The sequence below is a fragment of the Hemiscyllium ocellatum genome, chromosome 1, assembly GCF_020745735.1.
Source record: "Hemiscyllium ocellatum isolate sHemOce1 chromosome 1, sHemOce1.pat.X.cur, whole genome shotgun sequence".
In the NCBI taxonomy this organism is placed as follows: Eukaryota; Metazoa; Chordata; class Chondrichthyes; order Orectolobiformes; family Hemiscylliidae; genus Hemiscyllium; species Hemiscyllium ocellatum.
In genome coordinates, this window is record NC_083401.1 from 97,920,502 (window position 1) to 97,937,640 (window position 17,139).

The 17,139-nt window shown below is 41.3% G+C and overlaps 1 protein-coding gene across 8 annotated transcripts in view; it reads left to right on the forward strand.

The window, feature by feature from the left end:
• fryl (furry homolog, like) overlaps positions 1 to 17,139 on the forward strand; it is a 462,166-nt gene that overhangs the window by 383,857 nt on the left and 61,170 nt on the right. For all 8 annotated transcript variants that reach the window (XM_060824340.1, XM_060824357.1, XM_060824348.1 and 5 more), the window contains 2 exons: positions 1,367 to 1,567; positions 15,644 to 15,814. In XM_060824340.1, coding sequence (XP_060680323.1) covers positions 1,367 to 1,567; positions 15,644 to 15,814 — 372 coding nt within the window. The remainder of the gene's footprint in view (positions 1 to 1,366; positions 1,568 to 15,643; positions 15,815 to 17,139) is intronic.

Genomic DNA, 17,139 nt, shown 5'->3' on the forward strand with positions numbered 1-17,139 from the left:
GAGCATTTAATTATGTTGATACTTAGTCTGTGCCAAGAAACCACCTCATTTTTAGAGGTTTCTCCTTTTGATTAAGATTATAATCCAAGACCCCAACTATTTAATCAAATGGTTGTAAAAACACCATGATTCTATTTAGAGAAGATGGGAAAAGCTCTTAACCGGCACTGTTAAAATAGATTAACTGCCCATTTAACTTGTGTTAATTTGGAGTTTTATGCAATTGTTATCTTCCATATTAGCCTACGTTATATCTGTCAGAGAATGTCAATGATTGTTATACCATACAACCTATAGTCAATGTTTATCTGCAATCTATTTTCTGACATTTGCCCTGCCTTTCTTACTAAAAACAGAATTGGTCTGTATGGTACACTGCCATCGTGTACAAATAAACTGTGCCAGAGAATTGCCGTGGCTCCCATACTGTCCCAATATACTTCAGGCTTCCTGTTATGAAACAAATTTAAAATAGCAGGATTTCCCTAGAAAGAAGAGGATAGGCAGGGAATTCAAAAGTCACAGGTGGCTCTGAGAGACTTGGGTAATATCTTTAAATAGCATACACAGCTAGTGAAATGTTGAAAAGATGATCTGTATGTCCTGCATGTGTTTTGTTACTTGAATTTTCACACCCTAACTAAACCACCTGGTAATTCAATGTAATTGCTGTTTGTTCAGTTTAAGGCATACTCCTGTTTCTTACATCGTGCCAAATATTTCTCTTTTCTTACTTTTTAATGCTGGTCATCTCTTTTCCTCATTGCTAACCAGGAGCTGCAGGTAAGTTGCAGCCTGGTGCGGTGTTTTGTTGAGTCTTGTGTGTGATAAATGTTGAATGTTAGTTAATGGAATAGCATTACTGTGTAGGGCCATACTGTTGTGTTTATATTTGTGTGCAAAGTTTGGCCCTTTCAGGACATGCCTGTAAATAAATGTTAAAAACAAAATTAACAAGCAACACAATGATGTAACACATCAGCTAACTTATGTTCTTAAGGTAGTTTTTAAAGTTAATGAATGTAAAATATGTTTAACTTTTGTAAATTTGTTACGTACTTGCAGAAAGTGCTATTATAGATAATGAACTATGTTTATTAATGTGGTCGCCTGCATGTTTCATGTATTGCTGCAAACTGAATTACTTCTGGGTATTTCAGTAAGCCACTAGGGATTTAGAGCTGTATTTTGCAGTGTGTTCATGGAATAAGCTACTTTCAACATACCCATAATAAGCTATTTTCAACACATCTGTAATGTACAATCCCATAATGCTCTGGCAGCATTTCATGTGATTCTTCGAATTGCAGTTTTTAAGAAAATTGTGTTGTTAAGAAATAATACATTAAAAATAAAATTGTTGCAGGGTGAAAGCATGGACAACTTTAATTGGGGTGTGCGGAGACGTTCATTGGACAGCATTGAGAAGGGAGATACACCCTCGCTCCAGGAGTTCCAGTATTCAGGAAGCACACCCAGTTTAACCTTAACCAATCAGGAAGACACTGACGAATCATCTGAGGAGGAGGTACTGGCTGACGGTCAGATGTTAACCCAGTCGCAGATAGTAAGTAATTATTTATACAATTCATTTGTATTTATATTTTTATTTCAGAAGTTCTGTTAATGGATATGTCGATTGAACTTTAGGAGGCTGTGAATCTCCCAAGATTTAATGTCAATTCCAATGCTTTTTTTGACTTCCTGAAGTATCTTACTGTATCAAAATCTATCTATTCATGGATCATAATTCATATTGTAAGCAATTTTAAATTTGTTTCTTAGAATGCAATCTACGTTCTTAACCTCATCAATAGGATTGAAAAAGCAATTAAATGAATTATGCAATTGGCACAAGACATGACATGAAATATACAGTTTAAAGTCTGTTTCAGAATCTTTGTTTAATAAATAACACCCAAGAATATGTACACGCCCAAATCTCATTGATTAGCTTAAATAATAATGAAAAATCTATGTCCTTTTCTCCCTTTTTGAACAAATTGATGTCACCTTATTGGTTTATTTGGAAACTACCTTTTGTTTTTTACAAGCAGTATTTTTCCCCTCTCAAATCCCCAGTGATGCCTTGACTATTTCACATTTAGGCTTAATTAGGAGTGAGATTTGTCTAGAACTACCATCAATGTACAGTAGAATATGCATAACATGGAAGATCACAACTTGTCGAGTTGATGCTGGCTTTCTGCAATAGCAGCTTAACAGTTTGCACAAATCTAGTCTCCTCTCCAATTCGTTTTGAAAGCCACAATTGAATCTGCCTCCACCACCTTCCACTACCCTCCTAGACAGTGCATTCTGAATCCTAACCACTTACTGAATAAAAAAGATTTTCCTTGTTACTTTTACTTCTTCTGTCATTTACCTTAAAACTCTAGTTCTCAATACCTAGACCCCTCATCATTTTGAATACCTCCATCAAATCTCCTCTCAACCTTCTATTTAAGATAAATAACTCAGTTGCTTAAATTTCCTTTTACCCGAAGTTGCTTATCCTGGACCCATCCTAATAAAGCTTTCCTGAGTCCTCACTAATATTCACATTCTTCCCAAACTCTTATGTCTAGAAATTTACACACTACTCCAATTGAGACCAAATCAGTATAACAGAGCATTATCTTGGCTTTTTTTGCTTTTATACTCTATTCTACTAATTATAAAACTCAGGATCCTCTATGGCTTTTGAGCCAATTTCTCACCCAGCCCTGCCACCTTCAAACTTCTGTGCACATGCCCTTTTGTACCTATTAGCGTATTATTGCCTCTTCTCTTCCTACCAAATTTTGTGATGTCATTTTTCCTACATGAAAATTTGAAGTATATTAGCTTGCAGTTCTCATGCTTCCAAATTTTGTCATTTACGAATTTTGAAATTGTGTCCTGTACAGCCAAATGTGTATCGTTCTACCTCCTGTGTACCTTCCTCTAGTCTGAAAAATAGCTTTTGATCCTTACCTGTTTCCTGGCACACACACTCAAATAACAAGCTGCCGTTATCCATTTTATTGCTTGGCTTCAACTTTGCTGACATGCCAATTATAAGCATATTCCGGTAGCCCATAGATGTCACATGAACCATATTTTACTTATACCCTTTATTCAAGAAAGGAGGAAGACAAAAAGCAGGAAACTCGTCAAACATTTGCCATGGGGAAATTGTTGGAATCCATTATTCAGGAGGTCATAATATAATTAGGCTGACCAAAATGGCTTTATGAAAGGGAAATTTTGTTCAAACCTAATGTGTTATAGTTGTTGCTGAAAATGTGTTGCTGGAAAGCGCAGCAGGTCAGGCAGCATCCAAAGAGCAGGAGAATCGACGTTAAGGGCATGAGCCCTTCTTCAGGAATTCCTGAAGAAGGGCTCATGCCCGAAACGTCGATTCTCCTGCTCTTTGGAAGCTGCCTAACCTGCTGCACTTTTCCAGCAACACATTTTCAGCTCTGATCCTCCAGCATCTGCAGTCCTCACTTTCTCCTGTTATAGTTGTTGAACAACTAACAATCAAATTAGATAAAGGATTGTATTTGTATTTCTAAAATAAAAAATTGGGTAAGGTGCCACGTTAAGCATTACTACACGAGGTAATTGCGGAGCAACACTGATAAAAGATCAAGTAGCTAATGGAAACAAAGAGTAAAGATAAATCATTCTTTTCCAGGTTAGCAAGGTGTAACTAGAGGAATGCCAACCAGAAATCAGTGGTTGGGCCTCATCTTTTTACAGTTTACATCAATTACCTGGTTGAAGGGACCCGAAATTTGATCTCTAAGTTTATCATTAACACCAAGATAAGTAAGAAAGTAAGTTGTCCAGAGGAGATAGATATAGGGATAGAGGCAAAATTTGACAGATGGAGCATAATGTGGTTGAATGTGAACTTGTCCATGTTGAGAGAAAGAAGAGAAGCAGAGTATGATGTAAATGAGAAGTGGTAGAACCTGGTGGCACAGAAGGATTTGACTGTTATGTTACATGAATCACAGAGTTCGTTCTGCAAATGCAGTAAGTGGCGAGGAACACAAAAAGCTGAAATTGCTGGAGAAACACAGCATGACTGACAGCTTCTACGGAAAGAAATTAGTTAACATTTAGAGTCTGGTGACCAAGTGATGAGGAAGACAGTTCCACGGACTGCTTTCATTTATTGCTAAGGGAATTGAGTGGAATAAAAAGGTAAAGTTGCCAAACTTCCAGAGGGTCATAGATTTGCTCTCTCCTTAGCAGGGAGAGAGAGAGACAACTGGTGGTGCTTTAATCTATGGGTCGCCAAATCTCAGATGAAGGGAAATGTTGAAAGGGAGTGTCCTTCATGGTGATCACAGCTGGAGTGGGAATTGAATCTGTGCTATAGGCATTACTCTGCAATGCAAACCAGCCATCCAGCCAACTGTGGTAAAACACACATACAAGATATTCTGAGGCTTGATCGGTTGGATACTAGGAGGGTATTTCCTTTAATGGGGAGACCACAAATAGGGGATGAAATTTTAAAAGTAAGAAACCTTTTTTAAGTTGAAGATAAAAAATTTCTTTCATTCAAAAGGTAGAGAGTATGTGGAATTCTCCTCTTCATAAAGTAGTCAGGAACTTACCCAAGACAAGAAAATGGAGGTGAGACCACAACCAGATTAGCCATAATCTTATTGAATGGTGGAACCAGGTTGAATGAGCTGAATTGCCAACTCCTGCTCCCTTTTGTTACCTAACCAAAAATGTAATCCTCGAACATAATTTTTCTTTAAATAATCCATACTGGGTTTTCTTTCTGAAAGCATGTTTTGACTAAGTGTCTGTTAGTTTTAGAACAGAACAATATAGGCCCTTAGACCGACAATGTTGTGCCAAGCATTTATCTTAATCTAAGATCAACCTAACCTACACACCCCTCGATTTACTTCTGACTATATGCTTGTCCAGCATTTGCTTAGATGTTCCTTATGTCTCTGTCTCTACTACCAACGCTGGCAGTGCATTCCACACACCCATCACTCTCTCCATAAAGAACCTACTTCTGACATCTCCCCTATACCTTCTTCCAATCACCTTAAAATTATGCCCCCTGGTGACAGCCATTTCTGACCTGGGGTGGGGAGAAATGTCTCTGGCTATCTACTGTATCTATGTCTCTCATTTACCTTGTACACCTCAATCAAGTCACCTCTGTTCCTCCTTCTCTTCAGTGTGAAAAGTTCAAGCTCACTCAACCTCTCTTCATAAGACAAGCCCTCTAATCCAGGCAGCATCATGGTAAATCTCCTCTGCACCCTCTTTAAAGCAAAGCATCTATATCCTTCCTATAATCATGCGACCTGAACGGGGCACAATATTCCAAGTATGGTCTAACTAGGGTTTTATAGAACTGCAGCAAAACCTCGCAGCTCTTAAACTCAGTACCCCTGTTAATGAAAGTCAAAACACCATACGCAGCCTTAACAACCTTGTCAACTTAAGTGGCAACTTTGAGGGATCTCTGTACATGGATCCCAAGATCCTCCACACTGCTAAGAATCTTTAGCTCTGTATTCTGCATTCACATGCACCCTTCCAAAATGAATCACTTCTCATTTATCCAGTTTGAACTCCATTTGCTACTTCTCAGCCCTGCTCTACATCCTGTCAATATTGTGTTGTAGCCTGCAACCGCCCTTGACAGTATCTACAGCACCACTGACCTTTGTTTATTCAAATCAAGTGAGTGAATGTAACTCACTCACTCTTCCACTTCTTCATCCAAGTCATTTATGAAAACTACAAAGAGCAGAAGCCCAAGAACAGATCCCTGCCGGACACCACTGGTCACCAACCTCCAGACGGAATACTTTCCATCCACTACCACTTGCTGTCGTCTTTTGCCCAGCCAGATTTCCCTGTATCCCCTACCTCCTAACTTCCTGAACAAGCCTACTGTGGGGAACCTTATCAGATGCCTTGCTGAAATCCATATACACCACAACCACTGCTCGACTAAGGCTTGTGAGGCATGACCTGCCCCTCACAAAGCCATGCTGACTATCTTTAATCAAACTACGTTTTTCCAAATAGTCATAATCCTATCTCTCAGAATCCTTTCTAGTACCTTGCTTACCACAGACCTAAGACTGACTGATCTGTAATTCTTAAGCATTTCCCTATTCCCTTTCTTGAACAGAGGAACAACATTTGTCTCCCTCCAAACATCTGGTACTACACCTGTGGAGAATGAGGATGCAAAGATTATCGCCAGAGGTGCAGCAATCTCATTCCTCGCTTCCTATAGTAACCTTGGATACATCTGGAGACCTATCCATCTTGATGCTTCCTTCATCCTTAATATCAGTCTGTTCAAGCCTATTAACCTGGTCCACGGTGTGCTCACTTTCAACAAGGTCCCCCTCTCTAATGAATACTGAAGCAAAAAAACTCTTTTAGGATCTCTTTCCTGTTCAGACTCCAGGCACAAGTTCCCTCCACTATCTCTGATCAGCCCTACACTCTCTCTGATCATTCTCTTATTCCTCACGTACATGTAGAATGCCTTTGGGTTTTCCCTAATCCTTCCTGCCGAGGCTTTTACGTGCCCCCTCCTAGCTCTCCTCAGTCCATTTTTGAGTTCTTTCCTATCTGCCCTGTAATCCTCTAAAGTTGTGCCAGATACCTGCCTCCTCAACCTTAAGTACTCTTCCTTCTTCCTTTTGATGAGCAGCTTCTCTGCTCTTGTCATCCAAGGCTCCTCCACCTTACCATTCCTTGCCTGTCTCAGTGGGACAAAGTTATCCAACACTCACGACAAGTGCTCCTTAAACAGCTTCCACATTTGTTATGCCTTTCCTGTAGAACAATTGCTCCCAAATTATACTCCACAACTTCTGTTTAATAGCAATGTAATTTTCCCCTCCCCTAATTAAATACCTTCCCATACTGTCTGCACCTATCCCTCTCCCTGACTATGGTAAAAGTGAGGCAGTTGTGGCCACTGTCACCAAAATGCTCTCCCACCAAGAGATCTGACACCTGGCCTGGCTTGTTGCCTAGCACCAAGTCCAATATGGCACCCTGTCCAAGTCAGTCTATCTACATATTGAGTCAGGAATCCCTCTTAGACCCACCTGACAAAAATTGGCTCCATCTGGACCATCTGCACTAAGGCAATTCCAATCAATATTGGGGAAGTTGAAGTCATCCATAACAACAACTCTTACATCTGCACCTTTCCAAGATCATCTGTCCAATCTGTTCTTCCACCTGTCTGCTGTTATTGGGGGTTCTATAGAAAACACCCAGCAAAGTGACTGCTTCTTTCCTGTTACTGACTTGCACCCATTCTAACTCAGTAGACAAACCCTCCTCAGCAACCTTCTTTCCTGCAGCTTGATGCACTCTCTAATTAACGATGCTACTCCCATTCCTCTTTTCACCCCTCTCCTAGGTTTTTTTTAATCGATCTAAAGCCGAGAACATCTAGCAACCATTCCTGCCCCTGTGCAATCCATGTCTCTGCCATTGTAGTTCCAGTTATTGATTTTGTCCTGATGTATTGTTGTTTTCCCGCTACTGAAAGTGGGAAACGTAGTAGCGCTCAATCTCTCAGATGCACTGAAAAAAACTGAAAGCCTGGAGATTGAACTTTTCCACCTGATGATACTTCCTATACACATGGTTGCTCAGGGCACAAGAAGAAACATGAAGTTCCCTCATGGTACAGGATGTGTATTCCATCACTGAGATACTCTGCTGTCATCGTACTTATTAGACTATTTACTAAATTAAGAGAAATAAACTCATGTTAAATTCCCACCCAACAACTACTGATCAAGCACCCTGGAGTTAACATATTTTCTTCTAGGATTAATTTAAATCTTGGGCAGAAATCATTATTATAGGATGGATCACAAAGGAAATGATTAATAAGGATAAAAAGTAAATCACAGGTTCATACCTAAAATATTGTTAACACAAATTATTTTTTCCTTGGATACAGATCAGTCAAATTTTTCTGGAAACCTGTGGAGTAATTTGCATTCTTCAGTTGTTCAGAACAATCATTGTACTAGAACTAACACCGTTTCTTTATCCTTTCTCTCCTGTTCATCTCTTAAATATGGTTTCAGCAATCCAAATTGCAATATACAAAGTAATGTTGATCGCTTTAGATTTTCACTCTGTTCAATTTGATTGTCTTTATCCAAGTTTAATAACCCTTTCATAAAAGAATATGTTAAATTCAGAGTTTTGTGTTGACACTTGAGATCAGAGCTGGGTTTCTGATCTCACAAGAAGGTAATGTAATCTTAGAAGCTATAAGAATCAGCCTACACCTAACAGGTAACTTTCCTTTGACAACAATTAATGTATTTTCTTCTCTTGAGCTTTGATTACTGTTCTGTCAGGGACCAAGGTACTTTAATTCTCTAATTATCAAAGTATTAAAAGTTACATCTGTGCTGGTAACATTCTTGATACAATGTTAGAATTACTCCATTATTACACACTGAAAAAAAAACATAAAATTTGATTAGCTGAGTACTTGATCAGCACCAAAGTTCTGAAGTTACAATAGGGCGGCACGGTGGCACAGTGGTTAGCACTGCTGCCTCACAGCGCCAGGGACCTGGGTTCAATTCCCGCCTCAGGCAACTGATTGTGTGGAGTTTGCACGTTCTCCCCGTGTCTGCGTGGGTTTCCTCCGGGTGCTCCGGTTTCCTCCCACAGTCCAAAGATGTGCGGGTCAGGTGAATTGGCCATGCTAAATTGCCCGTAGTGTTAGGTAAAGGGTATATATTGGGGTATGGGTGGGTTGCGCTTCGGCGGGTCGGTGTGGACTTGTTGGGCTGAAGGGCCTGTTTCCACACTGTAAGTAATCTAATCTAATCTAAAAAAAAAAGATTACACTCAGCATATAATTTAGGGAATAAAAGCAATAACAAACAGAGAATACTGCAGAATCTCAGCAGGTCCAGCAGCCTCTGTGGAGGAAAATAAAGTTAACATTTTGAGTCTGACGTGGTTCTTTAGATTGGGGATAATTTGGAGAATTTGATAATAGAATGTAGAAGTCAATGTAACAGTTTTGCAATGCTTTGGATTTTCTGAATCTCAGTACGAAATGGATTTTACGGAATTATAAATTGGGGGGCATCACAAAGGGAGGCATTTGGCCCCTGGTGTTTGTGCTAGTCAGTTGGTACTGCCAAATAGTTAATCTATCCCAACTCTCTCCCTATTTTTCCCCTTTCTCTCAAGTTCTCCCTTGAATTTTAATAACAAACTTGCTTCCACATCGTCCTAATTTGTAACAGTGCATTGCATGAAAAAGCATTTCCTCACATTATTTCAGATTTGTGATCACTTCAAATTTGCATGACATTTATACATAAATCTCCACAGAGATCAATTTTGCAGTCGAAGTATCAAAAGATGATAAAGAAATATTGCTTGAGCAAGAAGACGAGGAGTGTTTCTTCATGATCTTCGCTCAGGATTACCAAAACTAGCTACTATTAAAAATTAAGGAAACTAATTTATTTATATAGAGTTTTTATTTGTATTCATTCCCCTATTCAGGCACCAGTTAAATCTCCTTGGCACAGTGTCCAAAAGGCTTGAATGATGTTGAAGGCTCATTCGAAAGAAACCAGTGTCTCAACAAACAAGCTGATCAACTAGATTTCCCTAAAATGTATCTAACATAAAAAGATTTATAGCAGGGAAGGAGGCTATTTGGCCTATTTTGACTGCCAGCTCAAAAAGAGCCTTCCACCCTAATTCCACTAGTCTGTAGCCTTCAACACCTCAATTGCACATACAAGTTTTTTTTTAATGCAGTGCAGGCTTCCGCCTCTTCTACCTTTTTCATGCAGTGAATTCAGAGCTCCAACACTCTGAGTGAAAGAATTATCTTCAACTTCCTAATTATTTTAAATCCATGCTCCTTGGCCATTCAGCTTTTTGATAATGGATTTGTCTTTCTCGTCGACCTTATCTAGATCTCTCATAATTTTATACACATGAATAAAATCTCCATGCAGCTACTCCTGTTCTGTAGAAGACAACCATATTCTAATTATTCCTCATAGCCAAAATTCTTTATTCTTGGTAACAGATTTTTAGCGCAATTACAAACTGCCTCTAGTACTCTGACTAGAACTAATGATCAACGCTTCTGCTACTTCTTCATGTTACTTTATTCCCTGGGGTATGCTTCATTTGGGTCTGATCTCTCTTCTTTCAAGAGATTAAACAGATTAATATTTCTTACCTCACTATTAATCTCATGCAATATTTCATGCTTACCGTCCTTAAATATCTTCTGTACCTCAATCCTCTCTATTATGAAAACATGCATAAAGAATTAGTGATTACAAGGGATTTTCTTGAAGTGAATTGAATTTATTGTCACGTGTACTGAGACACCAGTGAAAAGCTTTGTCTTGCGAGCAGTACAGGCAGATCACATGATTAAGTAGCACAGATAAGTAAATAATAGATAAACAGCAGCAAAAACAAAAACACATGTACAAGCGAATGTTAAGGGTTTGAAAGTCCATTCAGCATTCTAACAACAGTAGGATAGAAACTGTTTCGAAACCAGCGGGTGTGTGTTCAGGCTTCTGTACCTTCTCCCCGATGGTAGAAGTTGTAGAAAAACATTGCCAGGGTGGGATGGATCTTTGAAAATGCTGGCAGCCTTTCCTTGACAACGGGCCTGGTAGATGGATTCTATAGATGGGAGTTTGGCCTTTGTGATTGTCCGGGCCGAGTTCACCACTCTCTGTAACAGTCACCGATTTTGAATGGTACAGTTGCCATACAAGTAGTGATACATCTAGACAGCTGCTCTGGATGGTGCACCTATAACAGTTGGCAAGGATATTCACCATCATGCCAAATTTCCTCAGAAGAGACTTTGTTGGGCCTTTGAAACCAGTGTGTCTACATGAAGAGTCCAAGAAAGCTTGTTGTGGATGACCACTGGTGTCTCAGTACACGTGACAATAAATTCAATTCACTTCAAGAAAATCCCTTGTAATCACTAATTCTTTATGCATGTTTTCATAATAGAGAGACACTCCATTCATTCCACGTCTGTGCTGATGATGTGTAAGGGGTCGGGGGGGCATGAGTAACATCCCGCCGAAAGTCAATAATGAGTTCCTTGGTTTTGCCAGCATTGAGAGCTAGGTTGTTCAGTGCACCATTTTTCCAGGTCTTCCACCTGTAGTCTGTTTCGTCGCCATCTGAGATTCGACTGACTATGTTGGGTGTCATCAGCAAACTTGTAAATGGCATTAGTCTGGTATTTGGTGACCCAGTCATGGGTATACAGTGAGTACAGTTAGGGGCTGAATACGCACCCCGGAGGAGGGGACTCCAGTGTTGAGTGTTAGTGAAGATAAGATGTTGTTCCCAATCTTCACTGATTCTAACCTGTGGGTCGGAAAACTGAGGAACCAGTTGCAGAGAATGGAGCTTAGCCTGAGATCACTAAGTTTAGTAATCAGGCTCGAGGGGATAATGGAGTTGAAGGCTGCACTGTAGTCAATGAGTAGGATTCTTACGTAGTTGTTCTTGGTGTCAAGATGTTCGAGGGAGGTGTGATGGGCAAGTGATATAGTATCTGACATGGATCTGTTGGTCCGATAGGCAAATTGGAGTGGGTTGAAAGTAGTGGGAAGACTGGAGTTGATTAATTCCCTGACTAGGAGAAAGTGAGGACTGCAGATGCTGGATATCAGAGCTGAAAATGTGTTGCTGGAAAAGCGCAGCAGGTCAGGCAGCATCCAAGGAGCAGGAAAGTCGATGTTTCGGGCGTGAGCACTTCTTCAGGAATGAGGAGAGTGTGTCCAGCAGGCTCAGGTGAAAGGTAGGGAGGAGGGACTTGGGGGAGGGGCATTGGAAATGCGATAGGTGGAAGGAGGTCAAGGTGAAGGTGATAGGCCGGAGTGGGGGTGGGGGCGGAGAGGTCAGGAAGAAGATTGCAGGTTAGGAGGGCGGTGCTGAGTGCGAGGGATTTGACTGAGACAAGGTGGGGGGAGGAGAAATGAGGAAACTGGAGAAATCTAAGTTCATCCCTTGTGGTTGGAGGGTTCCTAGGCGGAAGATGAGGCGCTCTTCCTCCAGCCGTCATGTTGCTATAGTCTGGCGATGGAGGAGTCCAAGGACCTGCATGTCCTTGGTGGAGTGGGAGGGGGAGTTGAAGTATTGAGCCACTGGGTGGTTGGGTTGGTTGGTCCGGGTGTCCCAGAGGTGTTCCCTGAAACGTTCCGCAAGTAGGCGGCCTGTCTCCCCAATACAGAGGAGGCCACATCGGGTGCAGCGGATGCAGTAAATGATGTGTGTGGAGGTGCAAGTGAATTTGTGGTGGATATGGAAGGATCCCTTGGGGCCTTGGAGGGAAGTAAAGGGGGAGGTGTGGGTGCAAGTTTTGCATTTCTTGCGGTTGCAGGGGAAGGTGCCAGGAGTGATGTTGCGTTGGTGGTGGGTGTGGACCTGACGAGGGAGTCACGGAGAGAGTGGTCTTTTCGAAATGCTGATAGGGGAGGGGAGGGAAATATATCCCTGGTGGTGGGGTCCATTTGGAGGTGGCGGAAAAGACGACGGATGATACAATGTATGTGGAGGTTGGTGGGGTGGTAGGTGAGGACCAGTGGGGTTCTGTCCTGGTGGCGGTTGGAGGGGTGGGGCTCAAGGGCAGAGGAGCGGGAAGTGGAGGAGATGCGGTGGAGGGCATCGTCGATCACGTCTGGGGGGAAATTGCGGCCTTTGAAGAAAGAGGCCATTTGGGTTGTACGGTATTGGAACTGGTCCTCCGAGGATCAGAATGCGGCAGAGATGAAGGAATTGGGAATATGGATTGGCGTTTTTACAGGGGGCAGGGTGGGAGGAGGTGTAGTCTAGGTAGCTATGGGAGTCAGTCGGTTTATAGTCAATGTCCGTGTTGATTCGGTCACCCGAGATAGAAATGGAAAGGTCTAGGAAGGGGAGAGAGGAGTCTGAGATGGTCCAGGTAAATTTGAGGTCGGGGTGAAAGGTGTTGGTAAAGTGGATGAACTGTTCAATCTCCTCGTGGGAGCACGAGGCAGCGCCGATACAGTGATCGATGTAGCGGAGGAAGAGGTGGGGGGTGGTGCCAGTGTAGCTGCGGAAGATGGACTGTTCCACATATCCTACGAAGAGGCAGCATAGCTGGGTGCCCAGGGGTACTCCTTTGGTTTGGAGGAAGTGGGGGGATTGGAAAGAGAAGTTGTTCAGGGTGAGGACCAGTTCAGTCAGTCAAAGGAGGGTGTCAGTGGAAGGATACTGGTTGGTACAGCAGGAAAGGAAGAAGCCCTGACTAGCCTTTTGAAGCACTTCATGACCACCGGAGTTCGGGCCACTGGGCGGTAGTCATTCAGACCTGCTGCATGAGCCGCCTTAGGCACAGGGGTGATGCTGGCCCTCTGTCCCTGCCTATTTCAAGTGGCCTGCTGCAGGGAGAGATTGAAAAGGCGGCACGGTGGCACAGTGGTTAGCACTGCTGCCTCACAGCGCCTGTAGACCTGGGTTCAATTCCCGACTCAGGCGACTGACTGTGTGGAGTTTGCACGTTCTCCCCGTGTCTGCGTGGGTTTCCTCCGGGTGCTCCGGTTTCCTCCCACAGTCACAAAGATGTGCGGGTCAGGTGAATTGGCCAAGCTAAATTGCCCGTAGTGTTAGGTTAGGGGTATGGGTGGGTTGCGCTTCGGCGGGTCGGTGTGGACTTGTTGGGCCGAAGGGCCTGTTTCCACACTGTAAGTCTAATCTAAAAAAAAAAAAAAAATATCTGAGAAGACCTCTGCCGATTGATCTGCGTATGCTCTGAGTGCACGGCCTGGTACTCCGTCTGTTCCCATTGCTTTTCTTGGATTCACATGAAGGAAAACTGATCTGACCTCTGATGCAGTGACTGTTGGGATAGGTTCGTCAGGACTTGTCAGAATTGGTGTTGCCTCTCCACTGAAATTCTGCTCAAAGCGAGCGTAAAAGGCGTTGAGACAATTTGGGAGGGATACGTCATTGTCTGCTATCTTGCACTATCTCTTTTTAGAACCTGTGATGTCATTCAGTCCTTGCCATAGTTGCTGGGTCTCCCGTTTGTCTAAACATAAAAGTTAGCTTTTCACCTTTAAATGCCTTTTCTTCGTTATCCTCTTGTTTTATTTTTAAAATATCGTTGGGTTTATAATCTAATTTGAGTTTGCCTGATTTTCCTTGCCAGTATTTTGTCTTGACCTGTCTTTATTTTCATCATTTAATTTGTAATATCACTGAACCTTGTTGCATCTGACATTAGCGTTTTTCACAATCCAACAGTGTGTATGCTTTTCAACATTCGGGGAATTTAAACTTGGTTTTCATTCTTTTTCTTTATGGGAACATAATTTGTTCTGAATCCTGTGCCACTACCCCTGTTTTCCTTTTGCAGTGGTATTACGCAGCATTATGTAGCTGTTTCTGGTCCACTTTTGGCATATATATATTTCAATATCTTCTCCATAGCCTGATTGTATTCCCCAGAGAAACTGTTGCCTTTCCCTAAATTCTGAATTAAATATTGAGTGCAGAGCAAAGTTTATTCAAGTGTCTCCTGCGCTAACAGCGTGGCCCAACTTGACATTTTTTTGGAGTCACCCATTCCCCGTCTGCCAGGACCCCTGAATCTGTCTCATGACCCCCTCTAAAATCTATGTAGCTATCAACCTTCCAAATGCATACAGTAATGTCAGCTGCTGCCGAATCTTCAAAACCCATGCAGGTGTCCTGAAGTTTCTGGCCGTTCTGTAATGAAAGATGTGCATCTCTCAGGGACCTGGTGCCCTGCCATTCTTCTGTTTATTAGACAAACTCAAGTTTGCAGAAATAAATTGAACATCATTAAAGGCTATCTAAGAAAATACATTCACCAGCTACACAACAGTCAGCACATTCCCTTGTGCTAATGTCACTTTATATTATTTAACCGTCTTCCTTGACACCCTCACTCACAACATTCTGTAATTCACCTGAACTCCTTAAGATTCATGCTATTTCCCCTCTGGATCTACTTATAAAAACTTCAGTTTGACAAATTGCCTGTTGAGCTATCACCTGGTATGATGCAGCAAAATTACATTTTGATTTTATTGAATATCAAATAAGAGCACAGACTTAAGTTGAATTAAATATCAGAAATTATGAAAATCTCTGGCTGCTTCTGAATAATTTATACTGTGCTGTTTCTCACTGCCTCGCTGACTTTTTAATTGTGATAGTTTGCTGTCTATTTTCATATTGCATACAGGCAGTGTGAGAGTTTTTGCATCAGAACAGGTAGAACAAAGATTTCAGACATAAGAACTTTTAAACTCCTCGCATTTAGCACATTTATATGTGCATGCAATAGTATATCATTTTTAGACAGAGGAAACCAACTGTTTCCCCAAGTGCCTAGATCATAGGCCCTGTTGTTATACACTGCTCAGATACTGAGCATCAAATTTTTATCTGGTTTATCATGTTATTTTCTAGATTTTTATATTTTCACATAATTATGTTAATATTGAGGGTTTTTTTCCCTTGTTATAGTCTAATCATAAGAATCTTGTGGATTTACTCCTGCATATAATTTTCTGTATCCTTCTCTTAGCTAAACAGTGATTCAATGATAGATGATGCTGCTTCGAACCATGTGGAGTCCTTGCAACAGTCAAGAGAAACAATGACCAATGAACTGTCCGAAGAAGGACAACTGCCCAGAGCTGAGACCCCAAATTTAGAGACACTGCTTCCAGATAGCACTAACAACCAGCTGCCTGAGGTGGGAAACAATATGGGTCGAAATATGGGTTGGTGCATGGCTGATTTGGGATCTTTCTAATGCTGTTTATTTCTTTTCCATTTCTGCACTGGAAGCTGATCAAACATTGCAAATTCACTGAACAATATGGAAGTTTAATCATTTTAACCTGTGATGGTATTTAAACAAGATGTGTCTGTTGTAAGATCTCCAAAAAGTTGTCTTTAGATGTATAAATTGTTTGCACAGGTTAAAAGTCTTCCTTTTGCCTAATAGACCTTTGCAGAGATACAGTTTGATGAAGAACCTTTCATTCTTTACAATCGTGTGGTCTTTAAGGGTGCTTGTGCTTTTCCTAAGCAACTAATTTTGGGAAATCTAATTATGAGCTTGACAGTGTTGATCTTTTCTTGGCTTTGCATATTGCATTATGATTATGGGTTGAGATTGTGGGTGATAACCTCAGGCTTGCTGTGTTAGCATATCATCTGATAATGTCTAGACCTGTGTCAGCTTTGGGGGCTAAACCTGATTTGTAAGTATTATAACATTCCTTTTATACTACATTTAAATTATATACTACTTATACTAATACAAATTTGATAACCGTGTCTAACAACTTAAAATTGCTTATATTTGGTGGAAAAATTCTGTACCTGAAATTGTTACAAAATTATTGCTGTTATTTAAGCATTTGGAATTGGACCTAAAATTACTGATTACCTTTCTGTTTTTATGAAGGAAGGTGTATTTTCAAAATGAGAGAAGGTAATGGAGATGTTTAAATATTTTTCAGTTTTGCTTCTATTGACTTAAATCAATGGACTTTTATCCACTGGATAACAAAATGGCATGTTTTATAGCTTAACTGATGAGGAGCATTGAGATTTGGAGCAGAGCTGATACCACAACAAGTCTACATTGTAGTGTTTGGGGCAGGAGAATAGTCTCTTTCTATTTCAGATCTTGAACAGACTAGTGGTTTAGGATAAAACCCAGCCAGACTTTTTATTTACCTCTTCATCCCATCCCGAGGCTCCCAGCCTCATCCCTAATGAAGGGCTTTTGCCCGAAACATTGACTTTTCTGCTCCTTGAATGCTACCTGACCTGCTGTGTTTTTCCAGCACCACTCTAGCCCTCTGTTTCTTCCTCTCCTGACGTCCCCACCAGTACCCTTCCACTGACACTCTTATTCGTTTGGCTAAACTGGTCCTCACCCTCAACAATTTATCCTTCAAATCCTCCCACTTCATCCAGATGAAAGGGGTAGCCATGGGCACCCGCATGGGTCCCAGCTATGCCTGTCACTTTGTCAGCTACATAGAACAGTCCATCTTCCGGAGT